Below are 19,600 nucleotides of genomic sequence, written 5' to 3' on the forward strand. Positions count from 1 at the left end.
ACCTGTCTGCACACTGCCCTCAGGTTGTTGATTCGTGGATATTGTCAAGCTTTCTCGTTACTGTTTTGCTCTATGTTTCTTTGTTGGTCGCCGAAGGAATTGTAGTGCAGTGAGGAAGACGAGCTGTTTTGTAGTATGCTTCTGCAATTCAACTGGGACCGTCTTGACGTGACGGCCGCAGAGGCGATATGCGCCCTTCTTAATGCAAAGCTTGAGGAGGAGCTTCTGCTGCGGCGCGCTGCGAACCAATCTGTCAATGCAAGCGGAGGTCAAGAGACTGCGAGTGCTGACGCCGCTTGTGGCGTCGAATCACTACGAGTTACAAACATCGAGTGGGGAAATGTTCCTCCCTTCATTGAAGTAGTTGAGTTGGACGACGCTGTGGAGTTTGCCAGTAGCACCCCTCTATCTTTTGAGGCCCCACTAGGGCAACAGGACTTTGGGGGAACCATCTCAAGCGGTACATGCGGCGGTGGAGCCACGACACCTTTCTTTCTTCGTCCCTCACCTGCATCATCTGTCACTATGATGGATGGGATTAGCGAAACGGACTCAGGCATTGTGGGCAACCATGGTGGGATGCCGACTCCGTCAGTGCCGCCGGCGTCCGGGATACGCCCGGGAAACGGCCAGTCTCCGATCAATAGCTCAAGCGCACCGGTGAAGGACGCCTTCGCCGCGTATTTTGGTCCAAAGGGGTTGTACGTTTGTTTACATGTAACATACGGTGGACCCATGCGGGTTTCCGTGGCCTCCGTGCTGCGACACGATGTTCCACTGGGGCCCATCGCCATCCCCGTGCGGATGCCACTGCAGTTACACTTTTCGAAAATGGATATGGACTTCCACTTGTGCATTAACTTACATCGCAACACGTGCCGCGTATGGATGGAACCGGGAAAGCTATTCACATCACCACTTAATAGAATGAATGTCATGGCGGTGTTCGGGGAGCGGCGACCGAGTTCTCAGCACATGGCAGAATTTCCCACCAGCGGTCAGAACGCCGGTGACGACTTAGATACATCGGATGCATGGACGCATGTAGGGAGCAGCCGCATAGGCTCGGATGATGCAGAAGACATGGTGTTCATAGATGAGAGCATCATATCTCAGTTCGTTTTGAAGGAAGTACGGGCGATTCTGCAAGAGAAGATAATATACCCCCACTCTGTTGTGGTGCCACTGTCCCTTTAGCTCCTTAACGCACTTAGCGTCTGCCTGCGAGTCAACTCCGTCGGTGGGTGTTGTAAAGTACGCATCGGCTAAAAAAAGAAAGCCGGCAACGGTTAAGTATAAAAAACAGAAGGTGGACCGGATTCACAGAGCGCTAACCCAAGAGTCATTATCGCTACAAAGCAGAGGAAGCGGGTGAATTGCGGTTAGGGAAGTAAAGAGGAACAGTACTATTTTTATTCTTTCTGCAAGGTGTGGGTAGAATATTATCTGAACTGTCCAGTTCAGTTCGTGTGTCTTCGAATTCGCTGTGGCTTTGGGCGGTGCGTTTGGCCGTCGTACTCTCCTCCTCCTCTTACATAGCGGGCACCAGTAATTTTTTTTTTGCTTCTTCTTTGTTTTGCTACTTTATGCAATAGTAGTAATAAGGAAGGGGGTGCTAAAGTTGAAAAGTTTCTTAATCGTGATTCAACAACCAAGCGGAAGCAGAAACACCGCTCAGAGTTGCGAACAAACGTGTGCATTCCTAGTGACGAAAGAAAACAAAAGGTTTACATTGGAGAGGCAGCATTGCATATACTTAGAGCAAGAACTCATGCTAGAGTTTAGGCCCCAGCATACACCGGATTCAGCGGCTCACAAAATCAACCAGGTAGCATGTGCAACTCCAGACTCGGTGCCTACGAGCGTCTCCTGGCGCAAGGAAGAGGAGACATCCGGAGAGGTGACTAGGGCAACAATGATTTCATCAGATGCGCGAGAGGTGTCGCACATTGCGCGCATGGCGTCAGAACGGGGGCGAGTCGACATTTCTCAGGCACGCAATAGTTCACCTAGAGGAACAGCTACCGCGGTTAACGCCGTTGAGGTTGAACTTCAGCGGCGGCTTGATGTAGTGAAGGCGGCTGTTGAAAAGGCTGACAAGGTGGTCGACGTTGCACGCGGAAGATGTGCAGAGGTGATATCCCGAGAGGAACGTCGACGCGCCATGGTTAAGCTGGAAATTTCGAAGTTGATTCTTTTCGTTGGACGGAACTACAACATACTTGACGAGTTAGAGCTTACATTGGGTAGTGTGCTCGAAGTATCCGAACTTCCTGTTTACCACAGCGACAAATATTCTGAAGTTCCCTTTTCCGCGCGGGAGATACCTCCATATTTGTCTCTGGAAGATCTGGAGCGGGCTAACAGAGAAATGATGGCCCGGTTGATGAAAGAGCGAACCAAGCGGGCAAACGATCCGCCTCATGCCTCGTTGCTGGGGAAACGGGTCAACTCTAATTTGGATGAAGTGATGTGGCTCATAGACTCCCTTGAGGAACCTCCCTGTTCTGAAGAGCAGTTCGGGGAAACTGTCGGGACAGGTGAAGAAGAAGAATGTGAGAAGTCACCTGTGGCTGTGTCACAGCGAAGGAGTCAGGCTATAACTTCTACCAGTGCTGCGAGAGAGACTAGGACGAGCGGAGTACGCGGGGCATCCTCGTCAGGGAACGCAACTCTTTGCTCGTCACGCGTGGAGATGGACAGCAGCATTGTTAACTTCTCCTTAAGTAGTGAGTCGTTTCCCATTGCCACGGGGGAAACCAGGGATCTGAAGCTGCTGAAATTCATGTATGATGCTGCTAAGGCTACTGTGGAGGAAGCTGCGGCGGCGGAAGCGTTTGGTGCGTTCAGTGGCGCGCAACTCGGAACGACCTTTCGAAGCACGTCCAATAGGTTGCAGCCCGCGAGAGACTCTTTCTGCACGCAACAATTATCCGGTGCGCTGTCGGGCACGATTGGTCTTAACTCACCCAGTAAGATTGACAGCGGGTGCAAAGAGCTGTCGTTTACTTCTAGTCGGCCGCCATCGGGGATGTTTGAAGACCGGGAATCATTTAGTTTGGAGCAGCATATTTCAGATAGGGCGCTACCGACGGCGGCAGCACCGTGGCGAGGTTCACATAATCCAAGTACAGTCGTTATAGATCATCTTGATCCCGAAGTGTTCACCGTTCTGGGGGAGCTGTACAAAGCCTATGACTACAGGCAATTTTTCCGCGATATCCAAAACAAGCACCTAATGAGGGGTAAGACGGATGACGAGTACGAGGCGGAAATAGAAAATCTGCTTACACAGCACATGGATGACAAGCGCAAACGAGCTGCTAACAGTGTTAAGGACGAGTTGATCATCAAAAAATGGGGAGGGGTGGCCAGCGAAGCATCTCGGGCACCGACACCAAGACAAGAGGTTGAGTTTGTTTTACCAGCTCGTCGGGAGGAAGAGGAGGAAACAGAGGAAGCAGAGAAAAAGTCCTGGTTGCAGTCAGTGGTAGAAAGTATGTCGCCACTTTCCTCCGCGCCGACCCCAGTGGAGGAAGTGCCGTCCCCATCTTTTCTCTCACAAATCCCTGTCGATGCGTTGGTGTTTGCGAGAGACATGAACAACGGTGTTGTTTTCTTCATTAGAGGTCGAAACGAGGAAGCTTCGAACGATGAAAAGACTCTGGAAGGTAAACGAAAGGGGAAGAAAGGTAAGGCGAAAAAGGATGGTGATCAAGAGGATCGCAATGCAGCAGGAGGTCCTCCAGTATATGACAGTTACACCCTGTATGTGACCAATCAGTCAGATACGAATCTGACGGTGGTGGTGGACATTGAGAAGACTAAGGCCCGCAAATTGAGAATGAGTGCACACGTGAATTATGCAATCCCGCAGGAGTGCATCGTTATAGCTCCACCACCCGGGAGTCTCAAATCACTACTTACATTCTGTCCCAAAAAAAGGCAACAAATTGATTTTGGTGAAATACTTAGCTTTCGTGAGGGGACGGCCAGGGGTGAGGTAGGCGGTACAGTAGGCGAGGAAGAAAAGCTTCAACTAAAAGCTTCATCTGGTGTATCCGCTCGAACTAAGGTTTCGGGTACTACCAAGGACTCCACAGTGAAAGAAGCTGGCGAGCCGGTAGCCGCCACCGAAGTTAGTAGCGAACGAGAGACCGCCGGCACCAGAGCTGAAGTCAGCGATGCGGCACCCACTACTCAGCCTTCAGTGACTGCCACCACAAAGGAGGAGGTGTCCCATAAGGAAGCGGACGCAGGTGAAGTGGTGAAGATCCTCGATGAGGAAGCTGACAGCTATGTAGCAGTTGGAGGTGGTAGGCGTACTAAAAAGAGGGCCGGTTGTGCGGCGATCTTATCAAAGTACCCTTCTACACGGGGTGCGGAGTGGGAGGCCAATGCACCTGAGAGCACCACCGCTGAGAGCGCTGGCTTTACTGAAGAAGGAGAGGCTTCGATACCCCCTGGTCCACCGCGTGGAGAAAGGGAACCGAAGGGTGAAGAGGCCTCATCGCGTTCAAGAGCACGAGCGCGCGAAGCGAGTGGAGCAGCGAATAGGGCCTCTTTCCAGCAAGCAGTTGGTCGTACCCGTGAAACAGTTGAAAAGGTTTGGCCCACAGGCACTGCGCCTGTTGATCACTGGGGTGTGCCCCTCTCTAACGAAGAGGATGAGGCATTTGAAAAGAATTGCGTTGCGTTGACCATACTGCAGGGTGGCATGTGGTCAGAAGTGGACCCTTCGCATGGGATGGTTGGTGAAGAACCATTTGGTGGGTCGGGTGAAATTCCGAAGGAAGAAGCTGACAAACTCCTTGATACAAGTAATGCGGATGAAGAGGAACTGGTTAGCAAAATTCTTAACGCTCCCACCTCTGGTGACATGCACACACTGTCTGGTGGGCAACTGACTGAAATGGATAGCGCCGAGGGGATGGCAGCGGCCTTTCTCGGGCGCATCGCAGCCGAAGAGCATTTGGATGCGAGTAATTTTGAGCGCGGAGGAGTTTCGCCCCGTCGGTTGCCCTCTGACAGTTCGGGGGTGCCACAAACGACTTCGCACGCTGAGCAAGTCGGCGACGAGGCTGCTGTTTCTTTAGCTAGAAAAGGCAAACGTGTGAAGAATGCTACTTCCTCTGCTGATGGCGAACATACACCCAGATCGCCTACCAGGGCGCGAAGAGGAAGTGGAGAGAGAGAAGGTGTATCCCGTTCTAGCGCTGTAGGGTCACAAAGACTCAGTCCTGGTGCTAAAGGGGGAAAGGGTCGAAAGGAAGGGGTTGAAGGCAGCGCAGCTCAAGGTGGTGAAAGTTCTATTTCAACCAATGAGACCTCTGAAGCCAGGACGGGCGTTGGTTCCGGGAGAAGAGCTGATGGCAAGGTGGGAGCTGATGCCGGAAGAAGAGCTGATGGCAAGGCAAGGGCTGATGCCGGAAGAGGAGCTGATGGCAAGGCAAGGGCTGATGCCGGAAGAGGAGCTGATGGCAAGGCAAGAGCTGATGCCGGAGGAAGAGCTGATGCCAAGGCGGGTGCTGGTGCCGGAGGAAGAGCTGATGCCAAGGCGGGTGCTGGTGCCAGGGCGAGGACAAGTTCTGATGCTCGCGCAAGCGCTGATACCGGGGAAACCTCTGATACTGAGGCAAGCATTGGTGCCGGTACCTCTTCAAGAGAGGTTGAACACGGTGGAGTGAGGAAGAGCAAACTTCGGAGCTTGTCGAAGACGTCAGTCTACGGGAGTGCGAAAATGAAGAGGTACAGCCTAAGGACTCCACCCACCAGCGGCCGTTTCCAAGCAAGTTCAGGCACAGTGACAGATGGTGAACAACACGGTGATACCACTGCAACCGAAAGTTGTAGAGGAAGCGACAGCACTTCCCACACCCCACGCGGCCAACCGTCCCATAGGGGGGTCCTCAGCGCCACGAGAAGCTCCTTTATTGCATCAGTCGATGATAAGTCATCGTGGAGGTCGTCAGTAACGCCTCGTGCCGATAGTAAGAGCGTTTCAGCATCAGCGCTGAAACATCTATTGGACCAGGTTAGGGTGAGTGAAAAGAAGGACGCAGAGGCACCAACGGGCTTCATTATGGAAAAGGGGGTTACAGAATATAGTTCACTGTTGCGCAAAGGTGTGCAGGGCGTACAACGCCACCTCTTTCCGGATCGTCAAAAAGTATGCACCAAGTCAAACACCCACGGCCGTGTGGCTGTGTACGTTCCCGACGACATGGTTGCAGGCACGCTAGTATCGACCGCTGCCAGGGACAATTACTATGGGAAGATGTCGAGACTGTCCGGCGCATTAACCTCCAATGGTCAAGCCGAAAACATTGTAGAATCACTTCGTGATGATCTTCACGACGTGGCGAAGACGTGCTTCGTCCGCAACAGGAGGGGGAACCAGAGAGCAGTATTCGGACAGCAAGGAGGTACTGGAGTCTCTGGAGGTAGCAAACGTGCCTCCAGTTATGCGGATAAGGCAGGTATCACATCCCTCCCCTTACTTTGTGCTCCTGATGTTGTGGAAGAGGTAAGAGACCTCAAAGTTGCGGGGGAAGAGGCACGGGACCTCTTCATTCGAGACCCCACTCGCTACGACTGTGTCATCGACGACATCGTTCAACGTGCCATTCAGAGGGTGAACGGGGACGATACCAACTTCACGGCTCTAACAGGAGGCAGAAACGAATTCAGCATCAAAGGAACTGGGTTAGGGGGGGCACGTGAGACATTTGTATCCTCCAACTCCACCACTGGCGGTTCCCTCTCGGGTCACGGTGTCGGTGCAGTGCGAGGTTTCAGAGATAACAGAGGGAGGGATGTTGCGCACTCAAACGGCTTGGGTGCTTCTCCCCGTGGGGGCCCGAAACGTGGCGGCGGGTTGGAAGCTCAGTTGGCAGGAAGTTTCCAGCGGCTCCTCGACGAGCAAAACCGAGCGAAAAGGATTATCGCGTACGTGCTTATGGAAATGAGGCGCATGTGGAGGTTGAGGAGGCTGGAGGGTGACATCGCCCTCCGCGCGGCTGTGGATCGCTTTGTGTTCCGCTCACTTTCCTTCACCTGGCGCATCGAGCGCCGCCGAGTCCTCAACCTCAACAAACTAATCAATCTGCTGGACCGTCGCACAGGTCGCGTGAAGGGCTGGGTGCCGTTCTATACCAAAGACAATGTTTTAGTTGACCATTACCTTTGGGAACCCGTGCCACCGGAGCTCTCACACCAGATGAAGGTTGTCCATCATGCCATGTGTTTAGCACGGCGGCAGGAACTGCTTCCTCTGCGAACGGTGCGACATCTTTCTACGTCGGATCAAAGCTCGCACCATCTGATGTTCGGTTACTCAAGGAGGTTGCTAGACCCCTTTAGAAACACAGCAGTGCAACTGAGGAATGAGAGGCGTGCACGTCATGCTGCATACTTCCAAAGGTCTTTGAGGCGCTTTTCTCCACAAACTGAATATCTGGTGGGGACGCCAAAGAACTAAATGTAAATATGGGGGACGGATGAGGGGGCGCATGTCTGAAGCTTGTGATCTGCGAGTGATGCCCATGTGTATACAACTCAATGGAGGTGGGTTGTATTTATTTCTGTCAAGAGGAAAATTGTGTCTAGATTGTGCAGCTCACATGTAGTTATGTAAGTTTTTCAACGAAAAGAAAAAATCTTTTTCTTTTTTGCTTGTTTCCTTTTTTTATCGTGCTTTTCACATCTGGTGACTCGCATTGTTTTGGTATGCGCCTGCGAAGTACTCACTGGAAAAGGAGTAACAAAAAGTAGTGTACTGGAATTTTTAAAAGCATGAACTTCTCTCTCCTCATCCTTTCCCTTAATATGAGTGATTGCAACTACGCAGGTAAACAGCCCCCTTGCCTATGTTTTGGTTTTCCTCCTTCTTTCTGTTGTCGTGAAAGTTTCACAACTGCTCCTATTACATTTAACGTGCGGCATACCACCTGACCGCAGCAACAGACGAAGTCAGTAACCGACCTTCTGTTCTCTGGTCGAATCACACGAAAGCAGAAGGTTAGAGAGGGGGAAAAAAAATACAAGTCTTCCCATATGCTGCCTCGCACAGCATGTTTCATGCTTCTGTTAGCCCTGGGCAGCGAAAAATTCCGTTTAGTGAGTGGTAGTGCTGACGATCATGAAGAACCGAATGGACTGCCTGAATATCACGATGAAGAACTGTTGGATGATGTTGGTGAAGGACTGGACCCGGGGGACGACCCCTCACTGTCACCCGATGGCCTTCCACCGGATGGTTTGGACGATGATGACGATCTTCCACCGCCATCGGACACAAACACGAGTACAGTTTTTCCCCCAACCTCATTGGGACGGGAGCTCGTTCCGGACGTATCGTACACGCAGGCGGAGAAGTGCGGATTTGAACAGGTGGGCACGTGCGCAGAAAACTTCTGTAAGTGTCTCTCAGGGAATTTAAGCAGTAAGGGAGTTGAACCCCTAAATGGTATGACGGGTGGCGCGTGTGGCAGTGGTCATGTATCAAACTGCTACCTGCTGCACCACTGCGCAAGGGAGAGGACGATGTGCATTTGGGCCGCATCGAGGAGTTATGAAGATGCTGCCAAAGATGCGATGTGGGACATGTCACGGATGCCGGAGAAGTGGAGGACAAACAGTGGTACAAACAGCAGTTTTTGTCGCGGGCTGCTCAGTATTAGCAGAAATCTCACCAAGGCTTCCGCGGATGTTAACTTCTACGACACGCCCTTTTACACGGATTGTGCCGAGTATATGTCTTTCCTCTTCAAGAGAAGTGGTGGATACATGTGTCTCGCTGGCTCTGTGCCCATGTATGTCTGCGGCCCGCTTCTCTTTCCAACGCCCGCACCTCGGCAGATTGGTTATGCTCCCGTAACAAACGGATCGCGGCGGTTGCTGGTTACTGTAGCGGCCTATTTTGTTGGGAACTTCGCTGTGCTTTTCAATGACCGGACACGAGGTGAAAACTTGCAAATCGGTAGTGGTTTCAACAAAGAGTTTGGCAACGAGTTGCACAAGTGTTTCCGTGAGTATGTGGGAATTGATGGTGAGTTTACCATGGTTCATGGTGGCCCTAATCTTATTGTGAAGTATGTTATCGGCCTCGGTGAAGCAGATACATGGGTCGGTGATTTAATTAAGGCAAATGCACTTAATCTTATGGTTCGACCCCCAGGATGGATGGCAACAGCTCAGGACATCCTTAGGACTATCGACAGTAACGCTGAGCTTGTGGCTCCTATTGTGAAGTACACAGTCAACTTTGACCCAGGCAAAGGCCCCGTCTTCACGGAGCTGTGTGATGTCGGTTGTGCAGCGGCCCTTTCTGTTTCTGGCGCGCTTAGCGCCGCCGTTTATTTATTAGCGGGAATTTTTTGCTGTCAGCGAAATAAACGGACGCTCGCCAGCGTTGATTCCAGCAGCGACGTGGATAATGAAACAATGGAAACTGCTAATGGAGCTCTATCAAAACCGTAGTGGCGGCTTGCTAATTTTCCTTCAGCAAACTTCCACTTTTTCCCCTTCTACGCGGTGCTTACGGCCTGGGTAGAAAATTAACAAATCTGTGCAATCGTTAATTTATGCATTAACGCATCATTTATGGAATAGTTACTACGTGGGGAAAACGGTGAATATGCTTTTTGGGTTGTTACTATTAGCTTTTTTGGGGGGGGGGGTGATCGCTTTAACGTAGGTAGAGTCGAGGCGAATGAATGGGTTGGTTTGGAAGAGGAGGAGAAGGAGAAGGAGAAAAGAAAAGAAAAAAAGAAATGCAAAGGGAAGTAGAAAAGGGAACCCCTTTGAGTTTGTTACTGAAGGGAAAATACATAAGAAAAAAAAAGAACAAGGAATGAAACGGTGCGATCGAGGAGGTAGAGAAGGAGTGAAGAGGAAAAGGAAAGAGGCTCTGAATGGATTTGTGCGGCTTTCGCGTAATTTCACGCGTGGTGCATAGAATAGAGTAGGATAGCGTTGCCGGTTGATCACGTTATTTTTGTTTTTGGTCACAGGAAGTAACATACGCATGCGTGTATATGTGTAGGTGAGACGGTACAAGGTTAAAGTGGCGTTAGAAAGGTAACTCAACGCCAAGTTTTATACATAATAATATAATCATGATGAGTGACGGAAAAAAAAAAGACGAGACGAAAACATGTTACACACCATTGCAATTGAGGAGGAGAGTTACGTGTGGGAGGCGACATATAATGATGTGCAAAGCGCAGGCGAACATCCGTTTTTTCTTTTGTTCCAACGTCCCTTGACCCTTCCTTTCTTTTTTGAACTTCTCTCCCTACTACCATTACTATTATTTAAGTTTGTTCGCTAAGTCACGCTCTCACACGATTACCTGCCTCCCCCTGCCGCCGCAACAGCCTTTGGGTGGCAAGGCACATATATTTATTTTTAGAATTATTGTTGTAACGATTGTTATCACTATTTATTTTTTCTCCTAGCACTTTTTTAGCTTACTTTTTTTTCGTGTGTGTGTGTGTTTCTGAAGGTTTTCCTTGCTTTTTTCTTTTATTATCCTTCTTTTGTGCCCTTCTTTGGTTCATTTGTTTTTGTGTGTCTAAGTAACCCTTCACAGGGGTTGGACAAAACGCTGCCAAACCCAGAGCAGAACTAAGAGAAATGAAATGTAAGTCAGAACGTTAATTATTAGGAAACCAATAAGCAACGCGTCGGTTACGGACGTACAATCATGTAGATATTTTTATGGCAAACTTCCTGTGAAACTTTGTGCGCTGATGTGTCATTTCCTTTATGCTTTCTTTTTTCCTATAGCATTGCCATGTTGCTCACTTCCATTCATCCAACCCCATTCGTCTTTTTTTTTAAAAAAAAGTGGTTTTTGTGAAAGCGCTGGTGTGCCTCCCCTTTGCTCGTATGTTTGTCTTTTACTTCTTTCGCCATCGAAAGGTTAAATAAATAAATAAATATATATATATATATATAACACATCAGATTGTTAATACTACTTGTGCACGTGCAATTACTTGGCAGAGCGCAAGCCGACGATGATAAATAAATCAACTACCTTTCATTTAGTCGGTTTCTAACGGCTGCGGTTACACTGCTAACTCTTGTGTATTGCAGTTTCCTTTGTTTTTGGTGCCGTGAACCTTTCTCTACTGCTTTCTTTTTCCCCCCTTCATTCCCCATGTTATCATGTCTTTATTGTGTATTTGTTGCATACATTTGTGGTTTCTCTCAAACACCCACAAACCCTCACCTTGTTCCACCTTTTACTCCAGCTGCATACCCGTGCGCTCCCGCACTTCCATCGGCACGTGCATCTCATCGATTATCCACAGGTGATGCGTTTGATGCACTAACAGACCTTAGCGCAATCGAGGTATTGGTGTAAAGTCGGTCAATTGTAGGCGAGTATGCATCAGTGCAAGGGCTGACAAATATTTCCCTGCAGCTGCCATGTTCGGCTGCCCTTTTGATCATCCAAACGGGTCAGTTAAACCATAGAGCGTGAGACATGCGAATAAACGTAAAGCTTTGGAGGTATATCTCCGTTACACGCTGCCCATGTGATAGGATGGCGCCTGAATGGATAAGGAAAGCGAGCTGATGGCAGGAAGAAATGTGAATCCCATTATTTGTTGTGTGGAAATTATATGTGGATGTGAGAGTGAGAGTGAGGTTGGTAAGTTGATAACTGTACGTGTGGCGGTGATACGACACCCCACTGAATAAGATGCTTCATCAGTATCTCCTTCCTCTTCATGCCAATTCAAACCAGCTGCATATATACGCCCGTCTGCGGAGTAGGAAACGCAAGAAAGAGAGACAAGAGACAAGATGGGATGTCAACAAAGTGGAGTGCGAATGTCTCCTCAGGACCTTAGTGATCGCACTCCCAGTGGTCAACACGGGTTTACAGGGGATGCCAGCAACACGGCACTTCCCACTGTTCCAACAGACTCATGGTATGGTAAAAACTTTAGTGAAACATCACGTATGGCATTTACCGAGTTTCACTTAAAGCAGCGGGGAAACATCGTTTTCGCCGGGACCCCCGTTCCTGTTGGCGCCTCGGAATTGGGTGAGTTCCCTGGCAACTCCCCACCGCTGCTCACAAGGGCAGTTATTGGCAAGGACAATGTGTACGGCATGGCGTACCTCTATAGCACTCCACTTTCCATTGAGCATCAGTGGAGACTGCGTGTATGCCACTACCAAATAGCGTGTTCACCCTCTGGACAAACGCTAGGGGAAGTGCCGGGGGCGCTTTCTACACTTCCTGAGACCCCAACGACAGATGAGCAGAAAATCAGACTGTGGAACTTCGCTAAACAAGTCTACGACCGGCCGCTTTGCGACACTTTTGTTGGGATCAAAGTGTATGTTGACGGAGAGCTTGTGCCCGACCGTTATCCGAGAGCCAAAAGTCTCCCAAACTGCACAGCTACACTCGAATCTAGTGAAGTGTTTAATAACTGGACCTGTGTTCCTTTTGTACTTGTTGGTTACGTGAACAGTCCGATGATAAGTACTGTTACGATGTACAGGCACCTGTCCCTTAGCTTCGTTGAGTACTTGTTGGGCAAAACCATCACGGGTGGAGAAACCGACAGAACAAAAGATGAAGAGGTGGCGGAATGTAAAGACGAGAATACCGTTGGGGATGGACGTAGTGTGGACGCGCCCGATAAGCCGAAGGAGGAGGTCACCCAGTCTTTCAATGTTTCTGTAGAGGTTGTGTACGGTTGTGAGGCGGAGATGAATTTCTGCACAGCCCACATTGCGAAGGGGAACATAGAACTTGTTATGGGAGAGCACTCAGACGCAGCTTTACGAAAATATAAGGCTTCACTTGAGGAGTTTCTTAGGAAAAGCGGCAACGAGCGTCATCAGGTAGTTGCGGTGGATCCTTTGACACTCAAAGGGCGGAACTCGGCATTATGGACTTGTTTGTTTTGCGGGTCTCCCCTGCAGTTCACGTGTACGATTTGCGGCGCCGAGCTGTGTGGAATGTCTTCGTGTGTGTGGAAGCCCTTCACGGGGTATCCGCTTGGCTGCTCGTCTCATAAGGCGCAGGCGTGAGGGTGACTCCCCAAGTTTTTGAGATTCAGTTTCTGTATACGTTTCGTTTCGGTGTTATCATTCACCATTACTACTGTTTTCTCAACATCAACCCACTGAGCACGGATGTGCATGTGGGGTATTGTATGTCTCTGGGCACTGGCAACGACGCAGGGGGAACAAATGTCCGAACTGGCCGGCTGCATATTTGGCAGATTCGGCTCTACTAAAAATGACGCGAAATGCAAAAAGGGATATACGTTATCTCCGTACTAATCTTTGCGCCTCCTTACGTGGTGTCAGTTATGAAGCTAATCTGCCTACCGCCCCCCCCCTCTTCCATTGAAACCCCGGTGTATACTTTTCGTTTTCTTTGTACTTTTCCTTTACTTCTTTTGTTTGTATATTTTATAATAAGGAAGTGGCTAACCTGTTGCTTATGGAAGTCAGTCGCGTTTTGTGCATGCAACATTGTGCTTAAACTTCAAAAACATTAAAGATAAAATAACGCATTGCACATCCTTCTTTTGCTTTTAATATGGTGTTGCATCTTGCCGACTGTCCGCCAACCTCGTTTTGCGCCACCAGCCTGTTTTCATTCTTCTTTTCTTTTATGTGTGTGTTATACTTCTCATGCGTTGTTAACACCACTGTAGTTTTCCACCTGTAGGAAACGCCAGGTGCGCCACGGCATCCAAAGGGTTACTCAGCAGAAACCTTACAAGGAAGCCAATTGTCTAACACGCTGCTGTGGAGGTTTCTATCTGCACCATTTTCCATTCATACATATACGTATACCGATTTCTTTACCCGAATATTTATTTTAAAAAAAACCGTACTCGGGCGGTTCTTGAAATGCTATCCAAGTTATTCCGGTATGACACGAAACTTCAGGGGAAGCAGGAACTCAGTACCGCTGATCACAGGTCGTTACTTGAGCTTAGTATGACAGACAACATTACATCCGTAGAGATTCCGCAGTACAGGGTGCGGGGGACGTTTGTTGAGTATGTGATTGAGTGCACAAAACGAAACATGACGTGGCAGGTGTTTCGGCGTTACCAGCAATTTAAGGCACTTGACCAGAGTCTGAAACAACTATGCTCACGCGGATCCTCAAGGCACTGTGACTACGGGGTCATTCCTGTCCTCTGCGGTAGCCACTGGACGGAAGTAACTAACCAGTCAATCGACCTCGTAGAAAAACGGCGGAGGCACTTGGAAATTTACCTCCGCCAGTTGCTCGTCCCGGGGAATGTATTTTATGTTGCTAAAACCGTGATTTACGATTTTCTTCACGATGGCGCGGTTCCTGCGCAGCACCAAAGGAGGGCCATACGACCGCTAATTGGCTTTGCAACGCCAGACTCGTTGGCAGACCTCCACTTGGAAAACAGGAACGGCGAAGGGAGTGCGAGCCGGTTAGGGGCGGCCTCAACTCTCAACGATAAATCGATTTCTATGCTTGGGCCATCTGCTGTTGGTGAAAGTGATCGAGTGGATGATGGTGTCGGGGACGAAGAAGAGGAGCCCTGCAAATCACCTCCAGGAGAGACCGTAGAGAGCGGTGAGGAATGTGAAGATTTACCATCAGCTGACAACAGTGAAGCTGAGGACGTGCGTGTGCCGCCACCAGGCTCCTTGTGCAGGCAATGTAACGCTGAGTTTTCTTCTGTGCTGTATCCGCATCGTTGTTTCTTCTGTAGGCAACAGTTTTGTCGCGACTGTTTGCACCCAGTCGAACTTGAAGAAGGAGAGGTCGCTAGATCATGTGTTCAATGTTATGAAAACTTTGCTCGAAAGACCTGTAAACCCCAATATCCCCCAACTCCCATGGCTTCAACACCAATACTTCAGTGCGCACCTGCTGGTGGTGCGTTGGACCCGTTGAACTTACTCGGTAGTACGTCCCACGTGCGAACAGATGTAACACTTTCTGACTTTAAGTTAGTTACAACTGTGGGACGTGGCACGTTTGGCAAAGTGATGAAAGTTATCTTTCGTGAAGATGGCAAGGTTTATGCTATGAAAGTGCTCAACAAGTGTGTTATTCACAAGCGGCGAATGATCGAGTACATCAGGGAGGAGAAGAATATCATGTCCTCTTTACCCTCGCATCCGTACATTGTAACATGTCACTTCGCATTTCAGACTGACTACCATCTTTTCTTCGTACTGGACTACCTCCCTGGTGGAGACATGCACTCGCGTGTTTACCCTAAACTCAAACTAACTGAATCGGATGTCCGTTTGTATATTGCTGAACTTGTACTCGCACTCCAACATCTGCACCGTCACGACATTGCCCATCGTGACGTCAAGCTCGAAAACATTGTCTTGGGAGAAGACGGACATCTTAAACTGACAGATTTTGGGCTGGCACGCATGAATTTCTCACGGCAACGCCGTCGCAGTTTTGTGGGGAGTCCGGAGTACCTTCCGCCAGAAACGATTCAGGGGAAGTACCAAACGAAGGCTGTGGATTGGTGGAGTGCGGGGGTCATGCTGTACGAAATGCTGAGTGGGAAGACGCCGTTTTACTCGGCGTACAATTGTGAAATCTACAACAATGTGTTGAAGGCGGAGTTGGACCTCACAGCCCCGTGTTTCACGCCAGAGGCCGCCTCACTCATTGAACAACTGCTTCAAAGCCATCCAAAAGCAAGGTTGCAAGACGCAGGGGCAATAAAGGCTCATCCTTACTTTGCATCAATCGATTGGGCTGCTCTCGAAGGTAAAAAAATATCTGCCCCCATACAGCTTGATCTTATGGGAAATGATATGAAATACATCAAATGGAAGTTCACGGCGGAGTGGGCTGTTATATACAAACCTCCTGGAGTGACACGTGCTACAATTGACCTTTTGATTAATCGCTTTAGTAACTTTGCTCATGTGAGCGAGGGGACGCCGCCCACGCCGCATCTGCCGATAGGGCAGCAGCAGGAAGAGGTATCTGACGGAGTGACAAACCCACCGGATATAACCGGCGTTTGGAATGTTGTCAAGGTAGAGATGCAAACGGAGGATGGAAAGATCACGCATCCTTGGGGAAGTGCAGTGTGTGGAGTGCTAGCGTACTTCCCAGAGGGTCAGTTCAGCATGCAGCTTACATCATATATGCGTCCACATTTGCGGCAACAGTTCGTGGATCGTGCCGTGAGAGAGGATCTGGTAGAAATGTGCAACTCGTACGCGGGCAGTTTCGGAAAGTATCAGATCAAGCCAGGGAGCAATATCATTACTCACAGGCTTCACGGCTGCCTCTGTCCGAATCTTACAGGAAGTACACAAAAGTATTTTTTTGAGGTTCGTGAGAGGAAAGAAAATGGGGCTAAAGTGTTGAAACTTTTTACCGCGTGTAACGCGCTCCCAGGTGAAGACATCTCCGCACAAACCGTCCTCACATGGGAACGGACGGGTTCCTGCTAATCTCTTGCCTATACGCTTCCCTGCCCCGTTAAATAATGGGCTGTTGCTGGGCCTCTCCCGTTGCTACTCTTCCCTGTTGCCTCCAATGTACCCAAACACGCTCATCTCACTGTTGGAGCCGTACAATGTGCTTCCATCTGCTGCTAGTGACTGATAAGGTGGGACAGTCTGGCGGCACCTTTTTTCTATCTCTCTGCCGTGGCACGGCTGCTGTACAGTTCGGGGTATCGATTTCTCATAGCGCATCTTTTTCTTTTTTTCAGAAACACCCCTCTGTTATTGCCATTTGTCGAACGAACTCTTACCTTCATATGCTATTAATCATTCTCTGGTCACAAGTTGACGAATTTCTAGGACAAGAGAACGACAGAAGTAGAGGTAAAAAGAAAAAGGTGACCGCGGCACTCTTCTCTTTGTGCATCGTGTAGCATGCTCTCCAGTGCGCTGAGGTTTGTAAAACCCGTCAAGCGGATGACGGCAACTGCTGGAAGGATCGTTTTTTCTAGCATCACAAACACCCAGAAACGCGTAAGCACATCATCACAAGCCACAACCAAGTCGACTTTGGTTCTCTCTGATGAGGACCGCAAGCTAATGCCTCAGGGGATCGCACAACCTACCATAGCGGAGCCCGGTGGAGTTAATGCACAGCAAGAACCAAGGAACGCTTCAGATACCATGGATGCAAGTACCGCTGTAGGGATCGGGAACCTTCGCAGAGGAAATAGCGGTGCATCCACACATGCTGGTGGTTATGCACCGTGGGAAATCCGCGCGCTCCTTGTTCCACTGTTGCCTGTAGGCAACACCTTTGTTCACATAAGTAGCGTCATCCACCTTCTTCCTTCGGCAGCACGGAAGGAAATGGAGCGTGAGGGGACACCCCTTCAGTACATAGAGAAATATCTATCGGACAGTGTTATTGTCAGGGGGAGCCTGCTCTCGCGCATCACAACAGGTGCAAGCAGTTGTGACAAGGGGAATGGATGTAACAAAGCTTCTGTTGCGCCGCCACCGCCTCCCATTTCCGTTGGTCGTGCAAGCGGTCCAGCTTCACAGCAGCAGCAGCAGCAGCAGGGCTTGCCTCCGCGAGGTGGTGCGGGTGCGAAAACAACTCTTGAAGTGTTGGATATGTTAATTGAATTCATTCCAACCTTCTTTGTACAACACCAGATGGTAGCCGACCAGTTGCCGTCTGAAATTACAAAGCAGTTTGCTGACAGTAGTTTTCTTTATTATCTCAAGCGGTTCCGTCACTACATTGACATACGTGCCAGCCACGGGAACACTGAAATCCGGCTCCGCCCCGATTTTTCACACCCTAAGCGGGGTGCAGCTGATTCTCTCTACACCACTGGACTGAGCAGCAATGACATATTGAGCCAACTCGCCCGCGGTCGAAGGCCACCACGACACTCAGAGGCCAACTTAATTCAATTCATAGTGCCACGAATGCCCATCGAATACACTCCAATAGCTACCGTCCTGCAGGATGTGTCAGATATCGTCTCCCGCCATCCCTCCTTTGATCCTCGTCTCGGGGTAACGGGTCTCTTCGAGAAATACCCAGAATATTTTCAGATCACTGACTCCAAACTGCGAGTTCGGCCGTTTCGCAGTGCGCCAAATTCATTGGATGATTTGAACGCTACTACCTCACCCCTACCTGCTATATACGAGAAGGTTAAGCAACTGGTGGATGCACAGGCCGAGGGAAAGGACTACAGTAAAGAGTCAGAGAAGGCAGCTGCCATTGTGCCGACTGGTAAACTATACGCGCTACTTACTAACGTAGAAAAAACGGAGGTAAAAGCAAAATGTCGCTCCTTCCCGCGTTTCTTGCGGCTGCACGGCGAGGAGATTGTGGTATCTGTGGACAGCATGAAGGTGTACAAGTTCCGGCCAACGTATGAACCCTGCGCAGAAACTCTTATGGATCAGCGGCTTATGATGAGTTCACTCTCCCCTAGTGACCCCGTACTAAAGATACCAGCCACAATGGAGGAAAGCAGTTCTGCTGACTGGGCCGTACGGGAGCTGTACGACGCGTTGCCGCTTATGCAGTGTGCTGAACTTAGTGAAGTGATGTCGCTCGTTCCGCCCTCCATAAGGGATGCACTGCCAAAGGAGCTGGAGAAGCTTGTGGAACATTTGGCATTGTATCCCGACTACTTCGCCACCTGGCCCTACCCCGACGATCCCACTGTGATGGTGGTTCAGCGAGCAAAGCTGGAGCCGTTGCACTTAAAGAACGAAGACATTGTGAGGATGGTTCTTTCGTTTATTCCCCAGGGCGGTATTGAAGCGCACAAGCTGATGCGTCGCGTCCCGCTTCCTCTTCAAAGACACTTCTACCGCCACGGGTTGAAGAGGGTGCTTGGCGAACTTAAGGACTACTTTTTGATTGTTGGTGATAAGGTTATGCGCGTAGGTTGAAGAACTCTAACATTACGTGAATCCACTGTTGTGATCACGCGAATAAAAACATTGATGATGGTGACACTTGAGCTACCGGTTAGCATACCGAGCGTGGAATTTCTTGGGTTGTGACTTCCGCATGCACGGAAGGATGGGCGCAGCATCATTGAGTCCAGAACGCGTGGGTTTGCGGCGAGTGGTTGACGCTAACAGAAATCATCACCGAGGTAACTTTTGAGAAGGATACAGAAGTTTGTTTGTGTGTGTGAAGCGTGGTGTCGCCACTGAGGATGTTTCTGGTGATACTTTCTGGCCACGAAAGGCTGATCCTTTTTATCGCCTAGTATTTCCATATTATTGATGACCGTTACTCTTCCCTTCACACAGGGTCACACACGGCATATTCAATTCTTGAGTATAACAACTCTCACGCTTGCCTTCGTTTTCGTTATCATTCTTGATTATCCTGTGCATAGTACTAGGTAAGTAGAAGTCAGAATCAATTTCAGTGACTAGAATTGTTCCGTTTCCCACCTGTGGGAAAAGTTACCTATCCGTTAGGTTATATTCGCTTCGTTGTACATATACACAAGCACTCGAACATTTTTATTTCGTTTTTGTTTTCAGGATAGTGTCGGTGTTTTGTTTTTACCTTTTCGAAGTTTAGTGGTATACTCTGTTGCTCACACTTTTGCTCGTGCGCACC

The 19,600-nt window shown here is 49.5% G+C and overlaps 5 protein-coding genes and 1 pseudogene across 5 annotated transcripts, besides 3 other annotated features; all 6 read left to right on the plus strand.

Annotated features, from left to right (window-relative positions):
* Positions 1-135: 135 nt before the first annotated feature.
* On the plus strand, positions 136-1,197 carry Tb11.01.0970 (hypothetical protein, conserved; the record flags this gene model as incomplete). The annotated part of the gene is made up of 1 exon (XM_823895.1): positions 136-1,197. The coding sequence occupies one exon, from the start codon at positions 136-138 to the stop codon at positions 1,195-1,197; it is 1,062 nt and encodes a 353-aa protein (XP_828988.1).
* Positions 1,198-1,771: 574 nt separating this feature from the next.
* Tb11.01.0980 lies at positions 1,772-7,482 on the plus strand (annotated as a pseudogene).
* Positions 7,483-8,055: 573 nt separating this feature from the next.
* On the plus strand, positions 8,056-9,480 carry Tb11.01.1000 (hypothetical protein, conserved; the record flags this gene model as incomplete). Its single annotated transcript, XM_823896.1, has 1 exon — positions 8,056-9,480. One exon carries the CDS (start codon positions 8,056-8,058, stop codon positions 9,478-9,480), a length of 1,425 nt encoding a protein of 474 aa, XP_828989.1.
* Positions 9,481-9,732: 252 nt separating this feature from the next.
* Positions 9,733-9,755: a microsatellite.
* A 1,173-nt stretch (positions 9,756-10,928) lies between these two features.
* Positions 10,929-10,963: a microsatellite.
* An 857-nt stretch (positions 10,964-11,820) lies between these two features.
* Positions 11,821-13,065, plus strand: Tb11.01.1020 (hypothetical protein, conserved; the record flags this gene model as incomplete). Its single annotated transcript, XM_823897.1, has 1 exon — positions 11,821-13,065. The coding sequence occupies one exon, from the start codon at positions 11,821-11,823 to the stop codon at positions 13,063-13,065; it is 1,245 nt and encodes a 414-aa protein (XP_828990.1).
* Positions 13,066-13,899: 834 nt separating this feature from the next.
* Positions 13,900-16,476, plus strand: Tb11.01.1030 (protein kinase; the record flags this gene model as incomplete). The annotated part of the gene is made up of 1 exon (XM_823898.1): positions 13,900-16,476. The coding sequence occupies one exon, from the start codon at positions 13,900-13,902 to the stop codon at positions 16,474-16,476; it is 2,577 nt and encodes an 858-aa protein (XP_828991.1).
* A 429-nt stretch (positions 16,477-16,905) lies between these two features.
* Positions 16,906-18,912, plus strand: Tb11.01.1040 (hypothetical protein, conserved; the record flags this gene model as incomplete). Its single annotated transcript, XM_823899.1, has 1 exon — positions 16,906-18,912. The coding sequence occupies one exon, from the start codon at positions 16,906-16,908 to the stop codon at positions 18,910-18,912; it is 2,007 nt and encodes a 668-aa protein (XP_828992.1).
* Positions 17,533-17,553: a microsatellite.
* Positions 18,913-19,600: the final 688 nt, after the last annotated feature.

Source organism: Trypanosoma brucei (genome assembly GCF_000002445.2).
Source record: "Trypanosoma brucei brucei TREU927 chromosome 11 chr11_scaffold01 genomic scaffold, whole genome shotgun sequence".
NCBI lineage: Eukaryota > Euglenozoa > Kinetoplastea > Trypanosomatida > Trypanosomatidae > Trypanosoma > Trypanosoma brucei.